This window comes from Pogoniulus pusillus, chromosome 8, assembly GCF_015220805.1.
Source record: "Pogoniulus pusillus isolate bPogPus1 chromosome 8, bPogPus1.pri, whole genome shotgun sequence".
Classification (NCBI taxonomy): domain Eukaryota; kingdom Metazoa; phylum Chordata; class Aves; order Piciformes; family Lybiidae; genus Pogoniulus; species Pogoniulus pusillus.
In genome coordinates this window covers 4469650-4493583 of record NC_087271.1, presented here as the reverse complement: position 1 = coordinate 4493583, position 23934 = coordinate 4469650, and the positions used below count along the sequence as shown (strand labels likewise).

General features: G+C 44.3%; 3 protein-coding genes across 16 annotated transcripts in view; 2 read left to right on the top strand and 1 right to left on the bottom strand.

The window, feature by feature from the left end:
* SLC30A7 (solute carrier family 30 member 7) overlaps nucleotides 1-6912 on the bottom strand; it is a 32818-nt gene extending 25906 nt beyond the window's left edge. For 3 of the 4 annotated variants that reach the window (XR_010303023.1, XR_010303024.1, XM_064147059.1), the window contains exons 1-3: nucleotides 6740-6912; nucleotides 6454-6555; nucleotides 1098-1211 (exon numbers count right to left, since the gene is read on the bottom strand). Coding sequence is in view for 2 of the 4 variants with exons in the window: in XM_064147059.1 (XP_064003129.1) it covers nucleotides 1098-1211; nucleotides 6454-6555; nucleotides 6740-6819 (296 nt within the window). In the remaining 2 variants the exon portion in view is untranslated. Of the gene's footprint in view, nucleotides 1-1097; nucleotides 1212-4654; nucleotides 4809-6453; nucleotides 6556-6739 lie in introns of those variants that run through there. The other variant, XM_064147061.1, reaches the window with a different exon arrangement.
* A 56-nt stretch (nucleotides 6913-6968) lies between these two features.
* Nucleotides 6969-16775, top strand: EXTL2 (exostosin like glycosyltransferase 2). Of its 5 annotated transcripts, XR_010303022.1 has the most exons (6): nucleotides 6969-7351; nucleotides 10216-10285; nucleotides 11875-12302; nucleotides 12804-12905; nucleotides 13611-13681; nucleotides 14217-14229. XR_010303022.1 is itself a non-coding variant. In XM_064147054.1 (5 exons), exons 1-5 carry the CDS (start codon nucleotides 7168-7170, stop codon nucleotides 14706-14708), a joined length of 1245 nt encoding a protein of 414 aa, XP_064003124.1. In that variant the 5' UTR covers nucleotides 6977-7167; the 3' UTR covers nucleotides 14709-16775. The 5 variants fall into 5 exon arrangements, 4 of the variants coding, with proteins under 4 accessions (XP_064003124.1, XP_064003125.1, XP_064003127.1 ...); XM_064147054.1 differs by lacking the exon at nucleotides 12804-12905 and having other exon boundaries at nucleotides 6977-7351; nucleotides 14217-16775; XM_064147055.1 differs by lacking the exon at nucleotides 12804-12905 and having other exon boundaries at nucleotides 6978-7351; nucleotides 10219-10285; nucleotides 14217-16775.
* Nucleotides 16776-19129: 2354 nt separating this feature from the next.
* Nucleotides 19130-23934, top strand: part of CDC14A (cell division cycle 14A) — a 64027-nt gene continuing 59222 nt past the window's right edge. For 3 of the 7 annotated variants that reach the window (XM_064147048.1, XM_064147051.1, XM_064147046.1), the window contains exons 1-2: nucleotides 19578-20031; nucleotides 20544-20634. In XM_064147048.1, the coding sequence (XP_064003118.1) occupies nucleotides 19926-20031; nucleotides 20544-20634 (197 nt within the window). In that variant the 5' untranslated portion in view covers nucleotides 19578-19925. Of the gene's footprint in view, nucleotides 19519-19576; nucleotides 20032-20543; nucleotides 20635-23934 lie in introns of those variants that run through there. The other 4 variants (XM_064147053.1, XM_064147047.1, XM_064147050.1 and 1 more) reach the window with 3 other exon arrangements.

The window sequence follows — 23934 nt, the reverse complement described above, 5'->3', positions numbered from 1 at the left end:
CAGTCCCTGCTGCTGCAAACTTTTGTTTAATATGAAGCTGCCATACAGTAATTTGACTTTCCTCTAGCAAAGGGGGGTTAAATAAAAGTTTAAAGTAGAAATTAATTATTTTAGCCAGTTATTTTTTTAAAGACAGAAATGGCTAGGTTAGAATAACATGGAATTCCAGTGCAGCAAACACCAGATTGAATTGCAGTTGTTCTTTAATGAATGGAACAGCAGCTGTTTAAATGCAGAGCAGTAATTAATGCAGATGCTGCTTTCACTGCAAAGTTCAAGCAATTCTTCCTAGACTGACTTCTAGGCACACTAAATTTCCACCTTAATTAAACAGTGCTTCAAGTTTCAAACTACATATCTGTGCTTAGGCAAGACAGCTGAAGCTAAGTGCTGACATTCAGGTCAGTGAGGCAGCAACCTGTGTTACAGACAACCTGTCGTTAGCTCATCAGGATTAGCAATTAATAACAGGCTAGCACCAGTACTGTTTTAAAGGGTTCAACTGCAATGTGCAACAGAACCAACTGCCCTTCAAACAGGACCAGCTGCAGCAGCTATAGCCATGAAAGGTGGGATGGGATGACATACCTCAGCCTTCAGGACCTGCTAATGTTTGCCACCACTGTTGAATCCTGCTGGTTCTGAGAAGTATGACTGATAATCCCAGGCGCACCATCACTGAGACTTAGCTCCTTGCACTTGCAACCACCTACTCCAAAACAGGTATGAGGCACCAGCAGTCTGAGACTCCCTGCAAGGCATCTCACTGCACTGTGAGGACAAACTCATGATGCAGGTGCTCTTACTCAGCCAGTGCCACGACAATACAGGACAACTTTCTGCTGTGCATCTTGTTTCCACTTGTATGATCAGAGAGATCTCAGAAGTCATAAAGCTGCTCCCCAAAAGCAATGCCTTCACAGTTTTACTATTTCTAAGGGCATATTAAAGGTTTACACAACTCACCTTAAAAAAAACCCACACTTTCAACATAGCTTTTTCCATGTTCTGCAAAAAAAGGTGGCATTCATACAGTGAAAAATAACCACCTAAACATTTGCTAAAATCTATTAAGGTAACAGCCTAAAGTTTCTTACCCATAGGAGAAAGCATCATTTGACCTCCATTTTGAAATAACAGAAGCTGCTAATCCAGCCAATAAAGCAGTACAGTCAAAAAACATGTGGAAAGAATCTGATATTAGACCTAAACTGGAAAAGAACAGAAAAAAAACAACATTAAAATGTTATGTTCTATGTGGTACATGTTGAGTATGAAAAAATCCAGCACTTCACCTTTTACACACTGGCACAATATGCTGCGTGTCTAAGCTGTCCACACCGGATCACCACTACAGCTATGAGGGCAGAAAAGTGTTTTTGTCAACTTATAGATGGCACTTCAGAAGAGTGGCAAAAAAAACTCTCCTAGCATAAGATTTTGATGGCAGTGGCAGGTGGTTTCCACTGACACAAACGTATGTCTTGCCAACATCATTTTAGTGGCAGGTATCACAGTCTCATATTTCTAATCATACTTTAACTGCATGAGCAAATTCGGCTGCAAAAGCAGACACACACAAGTTGTCTTTCAATATCAACCCCAGTAAGTTCATAGAAACCATATTTCACATTGCCATGGGTTGACTTGAACCTTCTGATGTGTATTCAGTACCATGCTGATGTCATGCCAGCTTCAAAGAGAAGTGCTGGCTGAAGTAAGGTATCACAGGGCTTGAAGTTCACACTGTAACATGAAAGGCTTCCTGTTCCACTTGCAACTTCTGGTTTCTGGGTTTGTGGCATTGGTTTTTTACACTGGGCTGTCTTTTGTGTACTTGGGTGAGGGAAACTACTTCATTGCTGTCTTTTGCTGCTGCTGCTGCTTCTTTTGCTAAGATAACTGTGCAGCATATCATCTCATTAAACTCTGTACCTAATCCTTCTGCTTTCTAACCCCTCCAGGACAATCTTCCAAACTCACCTTGAACGTAAGGGAAAGATTGGGACAAGGTAGATGGGCGAAAAGGAGGTGGGGGAGGGGCTGGGAGCCCCTCCTGGAGACTCTGGTTTCTGGAAGGGGTGTTGTGTTTCTGTATGACCTTTTTAACTTGTATAAGGACATTGAGATGCTTGAGCGTGTCCAGAGAAGGGCAACGAGGCTGGTGAGAGGCCTTGAGCACAGCCCTACGAGGAGAGGCCGAGGGAGCTGGGATTGGTTAGCCTGGAGAAGAGGAGGCTCAGGGGAGACCTTATTGCTGTCTACAACTACCTGAAGGGTGGTTGTGGCCAGGAGGAGGTTGCTCTCTTCTCTCAGGTGGCCAGCACCAGAACGAGAGGACACAGCCTCAGGCTGTGCCAGGGGAAATTTAGGCTGGAGGTGAGGAGAAAGTTCTTCACTGAGAGAGTCATTGGACACTGGAATGGGCTGCCTGGGGAGGTGGTGGAGTCGCCGTCCCTGGGGCAGTTCAAGGCAGGATTGGACGTGGCACTTGGTGCCATGGTCTAGCCTTGAGCTCTGTGGTAGCAGGTTGGACTTGATGATCTGTGAGGTCTCTTCCAACCTTGGTGATACTGTGATACTGTATATATTTGTGTATATATGCCTGCATATTGTGCTAAGCTGTGAATATAGCTTCATTTCCAGCCAGCTGAGTCTAGTCTGGGTGATTTCCTAAGAGCTGGGGGGAGGGTAACTCCCAAACCATCACACCAGGGTATTTGTAAAGAGGATCATACTGTAGTTTTGTCATTTCTGTGAGCTCAAGAAGCAACTTACCTGGCAAACAAAATCTAAGGAGAATTAAGAAGAATTTAAACATACAAAAAAGACCTTGAAAACTTCTAGAACTTGTTGGTAAAATTTTAGGGCCTAGAATCATGGATATTCTTGCTTTGAACTTGAATCTTTGCCCAAGAACTCACAGCAAGCTGCTTAAATTTAAATGAATAAAAGTGCAGTTTTGGGAAGCATGATTAAAAAGCATGGAAGCATCATCTGAATAATCATGGCAGTCCATTAACCTTGCTATCTTAGGCTCACTGACATCATCTAGATAAGTAGAACAGAAATCAAGATCACACCTCTAACGCTGGCACCATCAGCCAATGGCCATACTCAAGATAGGCCACAGTGGAATGAAGAAGTGCTCCAAGATGATACAGTAAATGCCCTTTAAAAACACTCCATTCCTGCAACTCTCATGTGGAGAGCAAAGGAGCTGCTGGCTTCAAACCCAAGAAATTTTTTTTTATAGGCTTGGAAAGGACATTTAAAGATCACCTAGTTCAATTTCCCTGCAGAGTAGAGCCATCTTTAAGAGATCTGTCCAATCTGACCTTGAATGTTTCTACCATGTGCCTAAACAACCAGATCTATTATTTCTCTATCCTCACAGTGAAGATTTTCTCCCTAATATCTACATTCTTTCAGTGTGAAACCATTAACCCTTGTCTAATCACTACACTCCCTAATAAAAGAGTGACTCCTCACCTTTCCTGTTGATCTCCTTTAAGTACTGGAAGGCCACTATAAGTCTCCTCAGAGCCTTCTCTGCACCAGAAAGAACAAACTGAGCTCTCGGCCTGTCCTCACACATGAGGTATTCCAGCCCCTTGATCACCTTTATGGCTTTCCTTTGGACCTGCTCTAACAGGTTTGTGTATTGTGCTGGGGTCCCCAGATCTGGACACAGTACTCAGGTGAGGTCTCCCAGAACAGATGACAGCAGCAGAAGCACCTCCCTTGACCTGCTGGCCATGCTTCTTTCGATGCAGCCCAGGACATGATTTGTCTTCTGGGTTATGAGTACATATTGTCAGCTCATGCCCAGCTTTTCACCCACCAGTACCCCAAAGTCCTGTTCTGCAGAGATGCTCTTGAGCTCTTCATCCCTCAGCCTGTACTGATACCAGGGATTGCTCCAACCCAGGTGCGGGACCCTTCGCTTGGCCTTGAGCATCAGGAGGCTCCCATGGGCTCAGCTCTCAAGTTTGCACAGATCCCTCTGCATGACATCCCTTCCCTCTGGTGCATCAACCACACCACTCAGCTTGATGAAGTCTGCACACCTGCCAAGGGTACGCTCTCTACCACTATCTATATCATTGATGAAGATATTGATCAATACTGGTCCCAGTACAAATCCATGTAGGACACCACTTGTAACCAATCCCAATCTCAAATCCCTCTGTTTTACATGTGCTTTATCAGATCTTCTAGGAGGGTATGATCCATGACATTCTCAGACACACAAGTGAGGCTGACTTGTGTGTCAGGAGCCTACGCTCCTGGGGTCCTCCTTTTAAAACCAGGTGCAACATTTCCCTTCTTCCACTCCCCAGGGACTTCAGCTGACTGCCAGGACTTTTCAAATATGATGCAGCGTGGCTTGGCAACTACATCAGCTAATTCCCTCATGGCTCTGGGATGCATCTTGTCAGGATCCATAGACCCATATATGTTCACATGGTTACAAACCCAATCTCCTCTTACAGTGCGAAATCTTTGCTCCCCTGGTCCCCAACTTGTGGTAAATCCCCTTGGAAGGTGTGGGAAAAGAGGCTGCCAGTGAAGACTATGGCAAAGAAGGTGTAGAGTACCTCATCTTTCTCCTTGTCTCTCGTTACCAGCTTGCTAGTCTTGGTTGACATACCTGTAAGGCTCCTTGTTTGCTTGTTTTATGTTTGTTCTTCCAAGCCATGAACTGTGTCTGCTCTGACTTAAGGCATTCCTCATTATATTCTCTGCCACTCCCTCATACTAATGAGAAACTTGCCAAGGTACTTGCTCCAGTCTAAAATCTAGGCCTAATGTAAAGATACCTGAAATTAGTGACTTGAAATACAAAAAAGAGATTCAATTAGTAACTACACAGCACATTCAGTTTTTATATCTATACAATGAGCAAAAACTACTCTCAATTCCTTTAAGCCCAACTCTTCAGTGACACACTTCCAGCAAGCATCACCTGAGTTTCTGATTTTAATTATGTCTTCTATAGGCCTTTTTCCAACATAGATTTAATTTCTGATCACAATAAATAAAAATCATTATGCTTAAGCTATCAGAACTCACACAAACATAAAGCTCTTTCCACCTGAACAACTGAAAAAAAAAAATTTGCATCTTCTGAGTTACTAAAACAACAAAACCATACTTGAATAAGTAGGCTACACATCAAATAATCCTCATGCAACTGCAAAGGGAATCAATGTCAAAGCCAAAACCAAGCACATCCCAGACGGTCTGCACATGGCCAGGACAGTCTGTGTGCAGGATAGCACTGTGCTCTCACCAGTGCTGCAGCAGGAATTACTGTAATCGAGGTTAAAGACTCTATAGCACTCTGGGAAATACAGAGAAAAATTACAACTAGAAGTATGAAGTTCTTTCCAAATCCATGTTGCTGCTTTCACTGAAGACTATTAAGAGTCCCAGCAGTCTATGCCCATAGCACACCTGTTGATAAAGGCTTGTTTAAGGCTATGGTGGAAGGACACCCATTGGAATGGGCTGCCCAGGGAGGTGGTGGAGGCACCGTCCTTTGAGGCCTTCAAGCAAAGCCTGAATGAGGCACTTGGTGCTATGGTCTGGTTGACTGGCTAGGGCTGGGTGCTAGGTTGGACTGGCTGATCTTGGAGGTCTCTTCCAACCTGGTTGATTCTATGATTTCTATGACACACCGTTGGCCTTAAAAGACATTTCCACGCCTATCCACTTCAGATGTATTAACTTTGACCAAAACACTGCCATAAAACAAGAATGAAGTGTGAAGGAAATACAACTGTCACTCTAGTTCCTACCTGTATGTAATGTACACCATACATCAATGCTAGAGCTATTTTGCACTTCTACTTAAACTTACCACACGTTTTTCAGTGGTCAAGTAGTTCCTCCCCTTCTTTTCCACCTTTTGCTCTTACGTGCTACTTAATGCGCCACTTAGCTACATCATGTTGTGGTAATTACTGTTAATTACTCAGAAACATTCATGTTTGGTGCAGTGCTGGGTTTTGTCATCCAACAAACCAAGCCACGCTCCCCGACAAAGGACTTCTGTGGCATGCAGCAGGATGAAACGGTTAAAGCCACCGGGGTCTTGTAGCTCAAACGGCAAGCTTCCTTCTCAGCAAAGAGCCGAGCAGCACGGCCGGCAAAGCACCAGTGTCAAGCAGCACTCCTCCCTAACGAGCCGAGTCGAATCGCCTCCCCTCTGTATTGCTAGGATCTGGGTGAAGGGAGGACCGAGCCGGTCACTACGGACGAGACCGCTGCCAGCCTGAGGAAGCTCTCCCGCACCCCTCACGGCCCTGCCGACAGGCGCCTCCGGGCAGGGAGGCCGAGCGGCGCGGCCCGGCCCCGTCAAGAGGGAGACGTGGCAGTGGCCTTGGCGGGAGCTGCAGCTTCCTGCGCGCTCCGAGCCGCTCCCGCCCGCGCCCCCCACCCCGGTACCTGTTACTCCAGATGCCGTAGAGCAGCTCTACGAAGGCGAAGGAGAGATTGAGGCAGAGGAAGAAGAAGAGGTTGCGGGAGGTCTTGTCTGCCAGGATGGACCTGCGCACGGAGCACACAGCGAGTCACCGGGCGCCGCTAGAGCAGCGGCGGAAGGCCGGGCGCGCTCGCCGGACAGCCCACGCACCCGCGGCAGCAGCCTTCCCTCGGCCCTCCGCCAGGGCTCGGCCTCAGCCTCGGCCCTGGCCCCCGCTGCTCCCGTCCGGTTTCCCCTCGGGTCGCTCACCTGAACCAGCCCGACACCTTCCTGAACAGGTTGAGCTTGGGCGGCTTATATTCATCGTCCTTGATGGAGAGGGGCAACATCTTCCCGGCCCCGAGGCGTGCTCCGCCGGCAGAGCGCTCGCTCGCCGCCAGCCCCCGCACCGCTCACGCTTCCGGCCTGCCCCCGTGCGCCGTGACGGCACCGGGCCGCGGAGCGGGGCGGGGCGCCCGCGGCTGCCGGCGCGGAGGAGGCAGGGCCGGGGCCGCTGGCGGCTGCGCGCTGCCGGGTGCGTGCTGCCGGGGCGCTGAGCCGGAGCTGCCCCTGGAAACGCGAGCCAGAGCGAACACCGGAGCGTGAATTCTCCTCTGTTCTGGGCCCACCGCTAGCGTTCTGCTTGCGATGTGTGCTGCTTCTAGAGCTGCTGCGGCAGCCCTCAGTGCGGGTTTGGGATGGTGGCCCAGTGCCCCGCGGCCGGCCCCGGGCTGTGGTGCGGTGCCACGCTCCGGAACGCTGCGTGCCGACTACAGCTGCCGGAGCCGGACGGTGCGGCAAGTCCCCTGTCCGCGGCAGGACCCCGAACTACAAACCGAGGCCTGCTGGGAGGAAGCGGAGGGACGCCCCACAGGAAGCGGGGTACGGCGGCGCCGCTGTCGCGCCACGGCGGTCCTGTTCGGGCCGCCCCTGAGTCACCGGAGCGGCCTGCGCGGGCGGGCCGAGCCGCGGGCTGCCGGGCCGGCACCTGTCCCCTGCGCCGCCCTGCTGCGCGCCTTGCCGCCCGGCTCGCTGCTAGCGACGCCTCACAACGTCAGCGCAGCGCTGGGGAAGCGAGCGGCTCTACTGCTCCCCTTCTGAACGTGAGCGAAACCGTGCGTGGGGGGCGGCCGGTGCGGGCGGTGTGCGGGGCTCGGCATGCCCTGCCCGGGCGGGGAGACTACGCGCTCCTGCTGCCTGGCTCCATGCGATTGCTACTAAGTGTTGTTAGGAGGTGGTGCTCGCGAAAAGAGGGGGAACCTGTTCAGAAGAGTTTTTCTTGGATCGAGAGTTAAAGCGATGTATTCTGGCGTCGTGGGTTTATTTCCATCAGTTTCATTTGGAAGAGTTGTTCTCTGTAGGCTGCACTGTAACAGTTGTTAGGTCAGGCTTGCGTTTCAATTTGCCAACTTCACTGGCCAAACTAGCGGTCACTTTCTTACTGGAAAAATTTGTGTGGGTATTTGTATTAAATAAAGAGTAAATTTATTATAATGTCCTTATTTATTATCACCGTACGGAATTGAGTAAGTACAAGAATGTGTGGCAAGCCAGACAGACTCACTGCCATAGTAAATAACATAGGTGTTTTCAACTTAAGTATGCTTTTAAGTTGTAACTAGACAAGCGTTAGGGTAGTATGGGTAAGTATTGTTGCAAGCGGGGAAGGAGAATCTCAGGTTAACCTTTTTGAAAGCACCTATGGTCCAGATATGGTGGGCCTCTGAAATGCTGAGTAGAATCATAGCATCAACCAGGTTGGAAGAGACCTCCAAGATCACCCAGCCCTAGCCAGTCAAACAGACCATGGCACTAAGTGCCTCATCCAGGCTTTGCTTCAACACCTCCAGGGACGGTACCTCCACCACCTCCCTGAGCAGCCCATTCCAATGCCAATCACTCTCTCTGCCAGCAACTTCCTCCTAACATCCAGCCTAGACCTACCCCAGCACAACTTGAGACTCTGTCCCCTTGTTCTGTTGCTGGTTGCCTGGGAGAAGAGGCCACCTCCCACCTGGCTACAATGTCCCTTCAGGTAGTTGTAGAGAGCAATGAGGTCCCCCCTGAGCCTCCTCTTCTGCAGGCTGCACACCCCCAGCTCCCTCAGCCTCTCCTCATAGGGTTTGTGTTCCAGGCCCCTCACCAGCTTTGTTGCCTTTCCTACTGTTGCCAGTTATTTTTAGAAGTCAGGTGTGATTCTTTACACATATAAAATGAAGGAACCAAAACAAGTGATTCAGTTCTAGCAAATAACTTCAGTGACCTCTCCAGCCCCACAAAATAAGGCAGTGGTAAAATTGGAACTCGGATTTGGAAAGACTTGTGTGTGTAGGCATATTCAGATACCTCCACAAACTGGCAGTTTTGTACTTCTAAGAAATAACCTTATATAACATAAACAAGTTACTTTAAAAAATCATTTAAGTGCAATTACTAAATGCAAGTTCCTGCTTTCTAAACTTTCATTCCCAAATCAACAATAAAAACAAGCCTTTTGGGTTATTTTGTTCAGCTAGTTTTAATAGAACAAAATTTCCTCCAACAACTTAGGAGCCTTAACAGAAACCAATTACATAAGTTTCTGACCTGCATCTTGTGTCTTGACTCTTTACGTGCCTATACCTGTATTTGCTTTCCCTTCTGCCAAGCTGCCAAACAAGATGAGAAGGACAAAATGCTGTGTCTTAAATTTCTAACACAGCTGGTAAGCTTAGTGGAGAGACAGTGTGAAGGGGATGAGCCATGAAAAAAAAATAATTGGGACTAATTACCAGGCTGTGGCAGCCAAATATCTGAGTAGTGCCTAGTGAACAAATCAATAGACAATGAATCATAGAATCAAACAGGTTGGAAGAGACCTCCAAGATCATCCAGTCCAACCTAGCACCCAGCCCTAGCCAGTCAACCAGACCATGGCACTAAATGCCTCATCCAGTCTTTTCTTGAACACCTCCAGGGACGGTGCCTAATTGACTGCAGTGAGATTCTGTAGACCTAGTTGTATCTCTGTAGTTGATCCTAAGGATGGAACACGTAGGCATCGCATTGGTACAAAGCAACAATCTTACCAGCAGAGGTACATGCTGTGTTTACCTTTCTAATCAACTGGCCTAATCATTTCTTTCTGGAGTGTTCATTGACTCCAGAGAAGGGCGACGAGGCTGGTGAGAGGCCTCGAGCACAAGCCCTACGGGGAGAGGCTGAGGGAGCTGGGATTGGTTAGCCTGGAGAAGAGGAGGCTCAGGGGTGACCTTATTGCTGTCTACAACTACCTGAGGGGTGATTGTGGCCAGGAGGAGGTTGCTCTCTTCTCTCAGGTGGCCAGCACCAGAACAAGAGGACACAGCCTCAGGCTATGCCAGGGGAAATTTAGGCTGGAGGTGAGGAGAAAGTTCTTCCCTGAGAGAGTCATTGGACACTGGAATGGGCTGCCCGGGGAGGTGGTGGAGTTGCCATCCCTGGGCCAGTTCAAGGCAAGGTTGGATGTGGCACTTGGTGCCATGGTCTGGTCTTGAGCTCTGTGGTAAAGGGTTGGACTTGATTATCTGTGAGGTCTCTTCCAACCTTGGTGATACTGTGAAAAGCAGAGGCTATTATTCAACTGAGCACCAGGAAAAGGGATTGGATGATTGCTAAGAATGTGTACATTGGTCAGTGATTGAGAGCAACATTTTCTTGTTACAGAATGCTGTGTAGCATATGCAGTAACTGTTGATTTTCAGTTACAGAGTCTCTTTAATTTCCAGCAGATTCCAAGACCACCAACTGTCCTGTAAAAATAAAGAGGGAAATACAATCCTACTTGGCAACAATGAGGTGAGTTGAGAGGTTCTGTAGACTAAAATAATTTATATTAATATTTGCAAGCATTTTTTATGCACTGTGGAAAAAAAATGATCAAAACTTCTGTGAAAAAAACCGTTGAGATACTTTCTCAAACAATGAATTTGATCAGTCTTGAATTGCTTATTTTGATCAGAATTCCATGCTGGAAGTCTAAAAATTACTAATGGAGTAATGTCATGTGTACAAATAAGTAATTGCTTAGCAGTAAGCTTAGAATATTCATCTTGTATTCAATCCATGCCAGTCTTGCAAGAAAAGTAGGAAGAACAGATTTGGATGATGCATCATTTGAGGTGCAAACTATGGAATGCAGCAGCTGCTAGATCCTGCTGAGTTTACAGTTTATAATTGTCTGGAGAATTGGGAGAGCTACCTGCCTTTGTAACATCTGCTTTGTAAGAGCTTTTGCTGAGCTCCAAAATCAGGAGGATGCAGAAATGCCTGGTTTATGCTAAGGCAGCTCCCCAAGTTAGCTGATCACAGCACCTAGCATCTGACATTTCCAGTTTCCGCTAAGTTTTGGGTTTAGCAGACCAGTTGTTAGTGATGTTGCTGCACCCCTGTGGGAATGCAGAATGCAGAGGAGTTGTGGGGTGCAGGAGAGTCATGGGAAAGGTTGTGAGGCATAATAAACAACAGGCAGATCCTTGTAATAACAGACCTTGGTTCTCCCATGCAGCTGGCCACCTTACCTCAGAAGGGGTAGATAATGGACTTTAGCTAACGAGAATAACAAGGCATGTATGTATGCAGATGTGGTGGCTTGTCCCTGACTAATTATGCTAATGTGGAGGCCTGTGCTCTACTGGCTGAGTGTATCTATTTGGGCTGTTACATCAATAAAAGGGGCTTCTGCATAATTGACACTGAATCGTCTGGAGACCCTTGCGGCTGGCCACAACCATACTGGTCTATGGGCTTGTTTACCACGGCTCCCGCAGCAAGCAACACCCCCCTACCTTACTCAATTTGCACATTTCTTTTGCTTCACTTGTCTTGTCATCTCAATATGATCAGAGTCGTATTTTCCACATTAATAACTATGAATAAGCAAATCCACAAGGTACTGATAAAATGCCCAGCAAATCGGTGGTGAGATGGTTCCTTCTGCATGTGGCCCCGGGGCAATGGCAAAACAAGGAGCATTTTACATCTTCCTCTCTGCCAGAGCTCTTGAGGAGGCACTTTCTCTCCCTTTTGTTTTCCAGCTAAGGCAGAGCTTCTGCATTGGCAAATATACTCATACAATCTTGCTTTGTGATTTCAGATGGGTGGGTTTGGTGAGGTATGTATGAGAAAGAGTTAATAAACAGTCTAAAGTCAGACAGTTAACTCTAAATTAATTTTCACGAAGCAAAATTCAAAAGTAACCCAAAAAAAAAACCCCAAGACATTAAAAGCCAAATACCATAAGTGTCTGTCTTGACAGTAGAAAGTGATTGGCCCAAATCCTGAAGTCCTCTGTTTACTTAAGCTACTTCATATTGTGGGAGCTTTGCTCAAGTAAAGGAGATGCCTATATGTGGGACTAATGACTTTCCTGTTACTTGTTTTTAAAGGTATTTTCATTTGTGCAAGCTTCCAGGAAGAGTTATGGGAATCCGCCTGCTACGCTTCACTTCTGTGGTGATCCTTGTCCTGCTTCTTGTGGCAGGTGCTTTAACGGCTTTGCTTCCCAATATCAAAGATGACAAAATGCCCAATTTGAGAAGGGAGCCAAAAACTCAGAGTCAGTCTGTCTTGGATTCATTTACCCTTATTATGCAGACATATAACAGAACTGACTTGCTGCTAAAACTTTTAAATCATTACCAAGCCATCCCCCACCTACATAAAGTAATTGTTGTGTGGAACAACATTGGTGAGAAGATACCAGAGGAGATGTGGAATTCCTTGGGGCCTCATCCTGTCCCTGTTGTCTTTAAAGTTCAAACTGTAAATCGCATGAGGAATAGACTCCAGAATTTCCCTGAGCTGGAAACAAAAGGTAATCATCATTTCATATCACTACTGACACTGAATATTAAAGAGGTGGTTTGAGCTAATATTACATAATAAATCCCTGCATCTGCAGGGCCATTTTATAGAATATGGCAATATAAAAGAAAACTCTGCTATGATATCCGATGCACACCACCACCAGCAGGGCTGAGGCTGTAAATTAAGAGTAAGGGGAAAGAGAGGGATGTCAAATGCATTTGGCTTTTGCAGCTGTGTCTGTTCTCAATTTCCTCTGTCAGGCAAGTGTAGGTAGTTCAGCTTCTCTTCCCTTTATAAACTGAAATTCACAGTGCATATATTTGTTCGGTCTCTGCAATAATATGGACTTAAGTCGTCTGATAAGGAGTTGATTTAATCATTCATTTCAAGACTCAGTTTTCAAGCATGTTCTTCAGAGAAACTCCCCTGCCTCACTGTCAAATTATGCATACTTTTAAAGAATATTTTCCCCAGTCTTTTGGCTGTTCATCTAAATATTCTTCCTAAGCTCTTTCCAGGAGAAGCACAACTATAAGTCCTGTTTGTTTCAAGTGGAAAAAAAACCCATGTGTTGCATTACAGACCTGACCTTACTCATTGATTAGTAAAGGTAATTCTATTTACTGCCCCCTTCCTAACATGCCTTGCTTCTCAAAACCCATGACTTTGAGGAAGACACTAGAAACTTCAACTTCCCAAGTGTTTTATTTACTGTAGTAGCACTTATGATGACTTAAAAAGCTCTAATGCATTTGGAGTTCTGATCTAAGAATATCTTTCTTTTTCCACTTCCACATAGTCTTTTGCCTAAAGATTCTTCCTTCTGTAGTTAATTGTGCTGAGTGTTGCCTGTGCAATTTATTAAGCTTGCTTGTTTAGAACTTGCATATTGTGAGGGAGGTGGGTAAAGCTCTGTGCTAAGAATGCTTTATACATACCTTACATTAAAGACTGCCACATAACTCTTTATTGTGGTTGTGTTTTCACACAAGATTAGTAGAAGCCAAAGTAGCTGTGCCAAAAAGTCCTGAGCTTTCCAACACATGTCCAGATGATCAAAGGTTGCTGAATTCTGTTGTGATCTGACAAATCTAAAATGTAGGTTTGATTCTGGTTACCACAGAGTTGGAAACTTTCCTTAGCTTTGAAGTCTAAATATTCTCTTAATCTACTTTCAAGGAGTTGGAATTGAGTTCTGCAATTCAGCTTTATAGTGACAGAAGTTTGACAGCTAACATGTCAAATGCTCTGCTGCATACTGTGCCTCACCTGTTTATTCTTTTGACAAGTTTCTCCCTTTTTTTGTTTCCTTCAGCTGTATTAATGATGGATGATGATACACTAGTCAGTGCTCACGACCTGGCTTTTGCCTTTTCTGTTTGGCAGGTAATGTTTTGCACCTCAGCAAGCAGTATTTGTGAGTTACAATTGAGATGAACGATTTTAATGACAGCAATGTGAGATGATAATGTTTTACCACTGATTTTCTAGGAGGATTGAAGCATTGAATATTATAAGTTGCAAAAATATTCTTCAGTAGCAGCCATACCTCTAATCTCTAGCTTTTAATTTTAACTCTTGTACTTAACACTGAAGTTGCTGACTGCTGAATCTATTTAAATTGGTAGTGGACTGGAAAACAGAAAGTGTATGGTTTTTTTCTTTCTAAGAGGGCTTGTCTGCAAACTTTGAGTGCCCATTTCACAGCTGCAAATTGGGGATAGATGTTTCTTGCTGAATGAAGCAGACTTCTGTAAAACTGGATTTCATTGCAGTATCTATGCTGAGAGTTTCATTCTTTCCTGTCAGTCTTTTGCTGCTAAAAAGCATGAAACTCTTTTATTAAATACTGAAATGCACATTTTAGTTTCATCTTATGGGCTTGTTCTGATTTTTAACATGTCTTTTTGTTTCCTTTCAGCAATTTCCAGAGCATATAGTCGGATTTGTGCCAAGAAAGCACATTTCTACTCCTTCAGGTGTATACAGTTATGGCAGCTTTGAACTGCAGAACCCTGGATTTGGAAATGGAGATCACTATTCTATGGTTCTTATTGGTGCAGCATTTTTTCATAGCGGGTATTTGGAAGACTTTCAAAGACAGCCAGAAGCTGTTTACACCTTAATAGATGAAACTCAAAATTGTGATGATATTGCCATGAATTTTCTGGTATCAAAGCATACTGGAAAGCCTTCTGGAGTGTTTGTGAAGCCAGTTGATATTAGAAACCTAGAAAAAGACACGAACAGTGGCTATTCTGGAATGTGGCACCGAGCAGAGCATTTGTTACAGAGATCTTACTGTGTAAACAAACTGGTTAATATTTACAATGGCATGCCTTTAAAATATTCTAATATCATGATTTCTCAGTTTGGTTTCCCTAATTATGCCAACCACAAAAATAAAATGTAAGCAAATGAATTTAAGGAGTTAGATGTTAAACGAAACTCAAGTGAATTGTACTGAGTTCAAGGAGAGATGAAGGCATAATTACTGCATCTTGGCCATCCTGCATTTTTTCCATATTGTGTTTTATGGTTGAGTGGTTGTTTTTTTTTTTTTCCCCTTTTCTTACTGATTCTCCAAGGTAAGTTTTAAGAAAGCTTAAAGAATATATGCTAATGTTTAGCTGTGATAAAATCATCCTCGTTCCTTAAAACCTGAAAAGCTGTTACTATTAATTAGGCAGAAACATGCAGATGAAAATGCACTCCTGCCCTTCAGTGCCTCTGTTCTGAGTTGGTTTTGTTTCTTTGTTTTTTAAAGTACATGTATCTAGTCAAATGAAGTCTAGGCATATTTTTTATAGCTATATGTTGAGATGCTTCCTTGCCTTCCCCTACCTCTCCTCACCTCCTCCTAGCCAGTTCCCAGTGAAACTATAGAAGCACTATAGTAAAGTGTTGGCCAGGCTTCTAGGCTCCTGTACAGAATCCCTCTGAAGTTTGTATATAAACTATTCTGTATTCTGAGATGTTCCTGAAGCTGCTATGAAAGCAAGCCAGAAAAAGAGTACCTCACTATTGCCTACAATGTCTACTACTGCTAAGACAGTGGAAAAAGAGATGGCTTTTTTCCTGTTATTAAATTGCTTAAAGTTGCCAAAACATTGCAAGCAGCTGAAAGGTAAAAGCTACTGGGAATGTAAGAAACACAAATGCAGGAAATAGGAAACTTGCCTAAGCTGCCAGAAGAAATGGATGTGATATGGGTACTCTCTTCTATAATTAGTTTTATTTTGGTATTTTGCATGCACATTGTTACAAAAACATGCCCAAGAAAATCTATGCTTTAAAAAACAGTCTTATTTACAATTCCTAGCAAGAGGAACCTGTTCTACATTTACTACAGAATGTAGATTTTGTAATATTATAGGTCTACTGGTTTTTAACCATTCTTTCAAGTGAGTATTTACTTGACTTTTTATTTACTTTCATCTTCATTTTTGGTGGCTATGATAACAGAATGAAAATGTGCAGTGAACAGGTGGAGCATTCTAAAAAGTGGTTTTAAATGCAGTGGTATTTGTCAGAGTTTGGACTGTTACCAGTTTTTGAACTCCCCAGCTTCATCTATAGCAAGAAATGGCTACTATTAACAGTTTTTGTTAGATCAGGACTCTAGTTCTGGAAATAAGTTAACAGAGGACAAACCTTTGCCTTTGCAGTTACAGAACTTTTGTGATCTAGAGGAAGGTGCAAAAGACAGTGATTTTCCTGGATCACAGAGGAATCAAGTCTGGCATCCACAGCAGACTGAGTTTCATCTTCTTCAGCTTTTAATTGATTCCTAGTATCGATTCACAGGTATCTGTTAACAATAACAGCTAATAGCTATAACACCAATAGCATCTGCACAAATGGTGTGTGGTTTTGGTAGCTGGACAAAAAAGTGGTTGAAAAATGTGATGCATTTGTTGAAGGGCAAATTGTGGGTGTGAGTTTTTTTTGAAGGAAGGTTTTTCTGTCTTACTCTGTGTTAAAGGATTTGGTTTCTGCTGAGTGAAGTCTTCCTGGCCCTTTTCTAAAATTTAAAGGGCAAAGTATTAACATGGCAATGTAAAATCTGCTTAATTGTGTTGTAATAGTGACAATTAGATTTTAATTGTGCTCTAGTGATAAGTAACATACAAACAGGTCTATGATGTTTCCAGAAATGCAACTTCCCTAGTGGTCATTCACTGCATTTCACTTACTTGTCTGTACTTTCTGTTCTGTGCAGTATCAACTGGAATTGTTAAAGAGTCACTGATGTTCTTTAACTTTTAAAATGTGAAATGAACAGCCAGATCTTAGTATTGGGCTCTTTGTTGTGGGGGGAGGAGTTCCTTTGGGTGGTTGGTTTTTTTTTTTGTTTTATCTAGTTTGGGTTTTGGTGGGTTTTTGTGGTTGTGTATCAGTGAAAGAACCAATAGAACACATTTTTATTATGCTGGTAAATTTAATTTGTCCCATTGTCAAATAAAATAGATGTAACAGATTTGCAGTGTGTTTATTTTCAGTGTTAGATCTCTAATGTGAGCTCACCATTTGCATCCAGATGAGCACCACCAAGATTTAACTGAAAAAAGAACGTACCTGTTGCACATACATTCACTTAACTTAGGTAAGGCCCATTCCTGCAGGGTTAAGAAAAAAGACATCTCAAAACACAGCCTTAAGCAGTTAGTTTTAGACAGTCAAAAGACAGACTCCAGTTCTAGCCATAATTCATTATGCTTAGGAACCAGGAGGGTTTTGTTTGTATGTTTGTATGTTTGTTTGTTTGTTTGTTTTAAAGGCTAGTAACTGTTTATTCCTTGATGGTTATGATAGTGCCTTAAGGTTCTTCAATGAGAGAGATTAATGAGAATTTATATGAAGTAATATCCACGTGGTGTTATTTTGGAGTCTGAACAGATTCTGAATGCTCTGTATGTAAAAGATACATGTCCAAAATCTTGTGGAAAAAAAAATCAAGGTATAGTCTTATTAAAGTGATGCAACAGGACTGTACTAAGAATGCCTCTTTACCTCCAGTTAAAAAAAATGCCACAAGATGTCACTGTAGCCCTGATACTTTACATCAAATGTTAAGAATTGGAATTGATCACAAAACCAAAATTATATGAAGTGAAAAAACCAGTCTTAAAGCTAGCATTTTATAAGGTGAAATTCATGAGATAATTCTACTAAAGGCTTTGAGGTGCAATACTGAAAAAAGGTTATTTTGTACATATTTTTCACAGAGGAGAAAGATCAATTTAACATGATTTTCTGTGCTCACTGAGGCTGCAGTTAATTGCCACAATTTAACGTGATTTTCTGTGCTCACTAAGGCTGCAGTTAATTGCCACAATTTAACGTGATTTTCTGTGCTCACTAAGGCTGTAGTTAATTGTCACCACCAAGAACTTGCATGGAACCAAAACAGTATTTGTGACTTTCAAAAAGGTGTAAAAGTGGTGTACCAACACCATTTGACAGTGGGGCTTCAGTTTCTATAGTCATGTTTGCCTCCCAGACTCATCAGCATAGCTGGATGGATTTACAAATGCTAACCTTTAGCACAGACTGTTTAGGTACTGGGTAGCTGGCCTGTTACACTGCTCCATCTTTGCTTCTGCTGCCAAAGATCACTTCTTAAAGCCAAGAAAAGAGATGCCAGTGTATTTTCTCCAGAGCATTGGGTTTAACACAGCTTTTTACTCAAACTTTCACTACAGTTGTATATACTATCAATTTCTAAGTCAGTGCTTCACTCGAGGAGAATTTGCATGAGATCTTTTGCAAGCATCTTGTACAGAAGAGTGCTGCTGAGAGTAAGATTTCTTACCTGAGCTCACAGGGCCAGGGAGTTGTATTTAGGAGCATTATTTATTTCTGGAGCTATAAAGAAAAGGGGGAAAGAGCAATGTAAGAGCACAGGTACACATTAGAGCCTATGCAAAAATGAGCAGGCAGATAAAAAACAATCGCACAAGAGAACGAGGTTCTGTAGTAATTCCTACTACTGATAAGGCAAATCCATACTAGAAATTGGAAGTGTTTCACACTTGTGTTCAATCTCAGCTGCAAACACGCTAGAATTAGTTGTATGGACTGGTAGCTACAGTAGGTAGGTTGTAATGTCAGGAAAACAGTGATATTAATGACTTCAGGGCTGCTTACTGTTTTCTTTTACACTGTCTTAAGATGTTACAAGGCTGGGATTTGTTTATTTGCATTTGGAAAGAATCCTTGCTTCCTTTTTTCCTCATTGTACCTCTCCTTAGCAACCTTTCGTTTAGTTGTAGAAGTTAGGTGGAGCTCTGTTTGGCTCCGATTCTTTCTGCAGGGAAAGGTGGTGGAATGAAGGCGTTTCTAACACTGTCAATGCTTGTGTAATTGCAGACTGCCATCTCATTCAGCTTTTGCAAATGAACCACTAGAACTTTTTGGTGTAGTTATACAACATCCTTAGAAGCAGACGGTCAGTTCTTAGCCGCTAGGTGAGTTCTCGGCGAGAGGCCAGTGGACGGAGAGCTTCATGCGTTGAGGGGTGCGCGTTGGCTCCCCTCAGACCACGCTGCCCAGCAGACACTCCTCGTCTGCGGGCGGTAGGTCCCGGCAGGTGACAGAAACCCTGGCTGGCGGCAAAAGGAGCGCCCGCGGGTGCCCGCGGAGCGCCGCAGCCTCGGCCCACGGAACGTGCCCCGCTCCAGGGGTGTGCCCGGCAGCAGCTGTCACTTCGCCAAGCGCCGCTCGCTCATTGGCTGGAGACGTAAAAAGGCAGCTTTTCATTGGAGAGTCGGTGTGTCTGTCACGGCGAATGGCGGTGCAGCCTAGCCAGGCCGGGCCTCAGGCAGTTAAGTGTCCCAGGTAGGGAGGAGAGGACAATGCCGGCGCAGCGCTCCCCTTTTCCCTTCAGGCTGCCTCCGACCCAGCTTGTGCGGCTCGCTCATCTGCATCCTGGGCTGGACCTACTCTGCTAAGATACTAGCTCCGGCTCAGGTCTGCTTCCCGCCGCTTCTGGCCCTGCGAGCTGTCCCTTAAGACCCCCTTTCTGCTTCCGTGAGGCATTTTGCAACCGGCCGCTCTCAGGTAGACGGAGAAGAGAGACACAAACCGCCGCGGGGCGCGTAGGGACCCGCGCTCCCCGGGCCGGCCGGCGTGAGAGTAAGGCTGAGGCGGAGGGCGGAGCTGTGCCGGGTGCAAAGCCGCTGCGGGCGGACCAGGGGCGCTGGCAGGCTGCCTGCTCGGTGGTGAGGCGCTGTGCGGCGGAGGGCGGGCTTGTCGGATCGGGAGCGCCGGGGGGGCGGGGGCGCTGGTCACTCGCTCGGCTCGGCTCGGCTCCGGGCCGGACGAAACAAAGGCTCGGTAACGCAGTTGCTAGAGCGCCGCCGGTCGCCTGGTAACCGCCTGCTGCCTCTTTATCCGGGGGCGTCTCCTGGCTGGGGGCGGGGTGGAGCTGAAGTCCCCATGGGCATCCGCTTGCTTTCTCGGCGGCTTGCCGCGTCCCGGAGCTAGTGCTGGTATCCGCTCCCGCTTCTATGTGGGCTTGTGGCAGCGGCGCTGCCAGCCGCGTGGTTCCTGGTGGGCGGCCTCTCCAGGCAACGGGTCGCTTCCCAGCGAGCGCGCCCTGGCCCCGCCGGCGTTGCCCGGGAGCGCCATGAGTTCGGAAACGCCCCGCGCCTCGCTCCTCCGCGCCCTGTTTAAGATGGAGCCGGCAGCAGCCGCCTCCGAAGTGCTTGGGGGAGCCTCGGAGTTCGTGAAAGGTGAGAACAGGCAGGAGATCCCTCTCCGTCCCCTGGCCGCGGGACTCCCACACTCTGGAGCCTTCCTCAAAAAGGAAACCTGCTGGTTTCTTTCCTGACCTTCCCACCTTATTCCTTCGGTTTCGTGGGGTTTGCTACGTTCCTATCTCGACTTCGACCCCCTTCGCCTTGCGGTTTTTCCGGGCTGCCTGTCTGTCGGCTGCCTCGGGGCACGCCTGAGCGGTTCCTTCCTCCTCTCTTTTCCGGTGCGAAGCAAGGCCGGCACCTGTTGCTATGTCTTGCTGCGTTGTGGCTCAGAAACTCTCCCGCCCTCCTGAAGTCGCTCCCAGGGGGTGCGCAGTTGGTCAGAAAGGTGCGAGTGGAGCGGGTAGCTCACGCAGGAATCAAAATAAAGCCCCGCCGTGCCCCTCCCTGGGCAGGACGGGGCCGCGGGGCGCGGCGGCCCCCGGGCCGTGGGGGAAGTGGCAGTCTGCGCTGTCCATCCGACGCTGATGCCTTAATCTGTCTTTCAGATCGGTTGTACTTTGCAACTTTAAGAAACAAACCGAAAAGCACCGCAAATACACACTACTTCTGTACTGATGAGGAACTGGTCTATGAAAAGTAAGTGTTGTGATCAGTTTTGGCTTGCGTATTCCAAGGGATCACCTGAGATTCTTCCCAACACACTTTAATACCGTGGTTTTGCCCCACTTAGCTACTATCACGAAACATGACTACAAATTTAGCCTGAATAAGACTTATGTGTTAGCTGAAACTAGTTTGGTAAGATCGGTGTTATAAAATAACCCCACAAAAACCAGCTACAAGGCCAGTTAAATGGCTTAAATTGTGATTGAGCTAGGGGGAGGCTATCTGACCTCTGTAAGATTTGTTTGTAAGATGGAGACGATCTCTTTAAGACTAATTACATCTTATTAAATGGAAGTCTTAAATAGAAGATGGCTGTTGGGTATTAGTACATGAAACAGTAGTTGTTTTTGTAGAATGTGGAATTGTCACCTCTTATACAGGATCAGCAATGCAAAACTTGAGTGTGGTTGTGAAGCCCATCAACTTCTTTTATAAGTCTGCTGAGGGTTTTAAGATAACACTTCCTGTTGGCTTTTGTGGCTTTACAGCGGCCAAAAAAAGTGTTGTCTGTGAAATGAAAGCTTCATGTGTTTGGAGAACACCTACAAGGTCGATAGTAAAATTGATAGAGTTGTGAAATACTTTTAAAGGACATGAAATGCATTAAATAAAGTAATTGCTGTATGCAGTGGTTAAAAATCAGTTGCTGTACCTTGTCTTCTAAGCTTAGCTGTTTCCTGTGTTCTATCTAGCCACTTGATAAGGTATTTACTACAGCACAAGGGAAACACATAATGTGGTTTTACTTTAAATATGCCTTTCTATCTGTATGAGTAGAACTTCTGAGTGTCAGCCATTCTTTCATACTGTTTCTGTGAAGGTGTAAACTCAGCTTCCTTGGTTCGTAGCTTACTTTCTGTGCACCAAATACACTCTTAGTGTTTCTTTTCTACGTATGCTTTTGAGTCTTTTTATCTTAACTGTTTGTCTTCTACTGCCATTCTCAATGATTTGTTCTCAAAGATAGCTTTTAAAATTTACTGCTTGAATTTGGAGTAGGTTCTGTAAGCATCTTAACTAACGTAGATCTCAAGAGTACACTAAGGCAAGGCCATCTTAATATTAAAAGCAGTATTCAACTCGAGGGCTTAAACAATTTGTGTTGTGTTTCTTTAAAGAAAAAAATTGTCTTCTATCTCCTTAGACTTTGTTATGCTTGTCTTGAAGTATTTTGTTTCTAATTCTTAGTAGGCTTGAAGGAAGGGTAAAAGAATCATGTGGGATTTGTTCTTGGTGTATGAAGGGTACAATATAGTTCTTTACTGTTAGTTAGAGATTACTAATCCAGAGTTGTAGCTGTAATTTTGTGAGAGGAGAGTATTTTTGTTTTTAAAAAAGGAAAAGTACTGAGAAATGTAAGGGAGGAAAGTAATTTCCTTTAAAATGTCTAAAGGCAGTAAATGTGTAAAGGGAATGCAGTAAGTACAGTCCTTAACCCAATTACCTGTTAAACACATACCAGGGTGTAACATGATAACAGGTATCCTGACAGGATAATGGAAGGAAGCAAAGTTTCTTTTATCATCTAGAATACATCTATAGGTTTTTGGACATGTAATTAATTGTAGAGTTTCTGAATTGATAATTCCTGATCTGTTTCACCTTTTTAAATGGTGTCATCCTGTATCAAGTATTGTAATAGTACTCTTGCGCTCTAAAGTAGAATACTAAGACATAATAAGAGGTAGAAATGAAGTGACAGTTACTGGATGGCATGAATGAGTTTTTGTGTAATAACCTAAGTCTTTTACATAACAGCACTGAACTTTCCACTGATATTTGTGTTGCACCACCCATCACTATCAGTGTATGCAATATTTATTAGTAAAACCATGCCTGATTTCCTAATCTTTTACTTTTAATCTCTCTCTTTCTTTTCCCTCTTATCTCTAAGGAGGTTTATATTGTTTCAGGGAAATAAAAGCAGATATCAGTAAGATTTAAAACATATTTTTCCTTTATTATCTTTCTGAAATGTGAAAGCTGGAGGCAAAATGAGAAATAGAATGCAAGTCTCTCTCTAATTTTACTATAGCTTCTCTTCTACTTTTGTTCATCAGAGCTTGACATCAGTCTGCTACGTTTCACAGGCTGAACAGTAAAATGAGGGGCCTGACATTGGGGTTTGTCTGTAAGTAGTAGTGTAGTTTTAACACACCAGCTCAGATTGTTGTTTTCTAAAGAATGCAGCTGCCTTTCTGAGAAAGGGACTAGAAGTATTTGTTATGTGATAGCAAAATAAATATTTGGAGGCAAATTTCAAAGCGCTGTAGCTCAGAACAGTGTATTTTTTATGAGTTCTCATTCAAAATAGCTTGCCTGTGCTATTCTTGCTGATCAGAATTTCATGGCAACTTCTGCTTTTCAATCAAAAGATTGTTACCAGGCAGAGAATGGAAATCTACTTGGGCACAAAATCGTCAGTACCTGTGAAGTATGTAAGTAGCTTTGTTACTAAAACAAAATTCAGTCAATAAACAGTTGAAGTGCATCGTACTAATGGCAAGACGAAGGTACTTTACTGTGAATGGAAGTAAATTGCTTTTCTTTGGGCTGTTAATCTGTTAATTTCAGTGATAAATATGAGGTATTAGAGGAATCTATTTAGCTGAGTTTACTGAGGTGTCAGTTTGCTTTTACTGAAGCAGTGCATGATCTGCAAACCTCATGAATGTGTGGGCTTCTGATTAGAGAGCATAGTACTTAAAATCTCACTGCCTTGCTTCCTTTTCTTTTCTATTCTTAAAGAGACACGAGGAAGTAATTGTGTACCTTAATAGCCTACCCTGTTCATTAAACAAAACCAGCTGTAGTGCTAGGAGTTTTAGTCTGGTAGATGTGGACTTTCTCTGGCAGCTTGTCATACATTCTGTCACAAAATTGTACAGTGTGGTTATGTAATCTTGAGTACTTTAGCCTTCAGGTTTCAGTTGAAGTTGACAATTGTTCTAATGAATTCCTATCACAGTCTTATTTAAACATTAACACTTCTGAGAAGAGTAAAGATGGACTTAAACACTTTTAAGAACGTTTCAAATGTGCTCTGACTAGGAACCTGCTTCTGGAGCTATCACTATTTTAGTTTGCTGTAATTTACCCTTGAACCTATTATGCTAGGGAAATGGTATGTAAATTCCTTAGCTGAGGGAACAAGACACCCAAATAAATTTGTCCACTTCTGAATTGTTTTTCAATTGTGCTGTTCCTGTAAGGTTTTGTTGGTCTCTTGTAGAAGTTCTCTGAGGTCCCTCCAAGAAAGTGTATGCTACT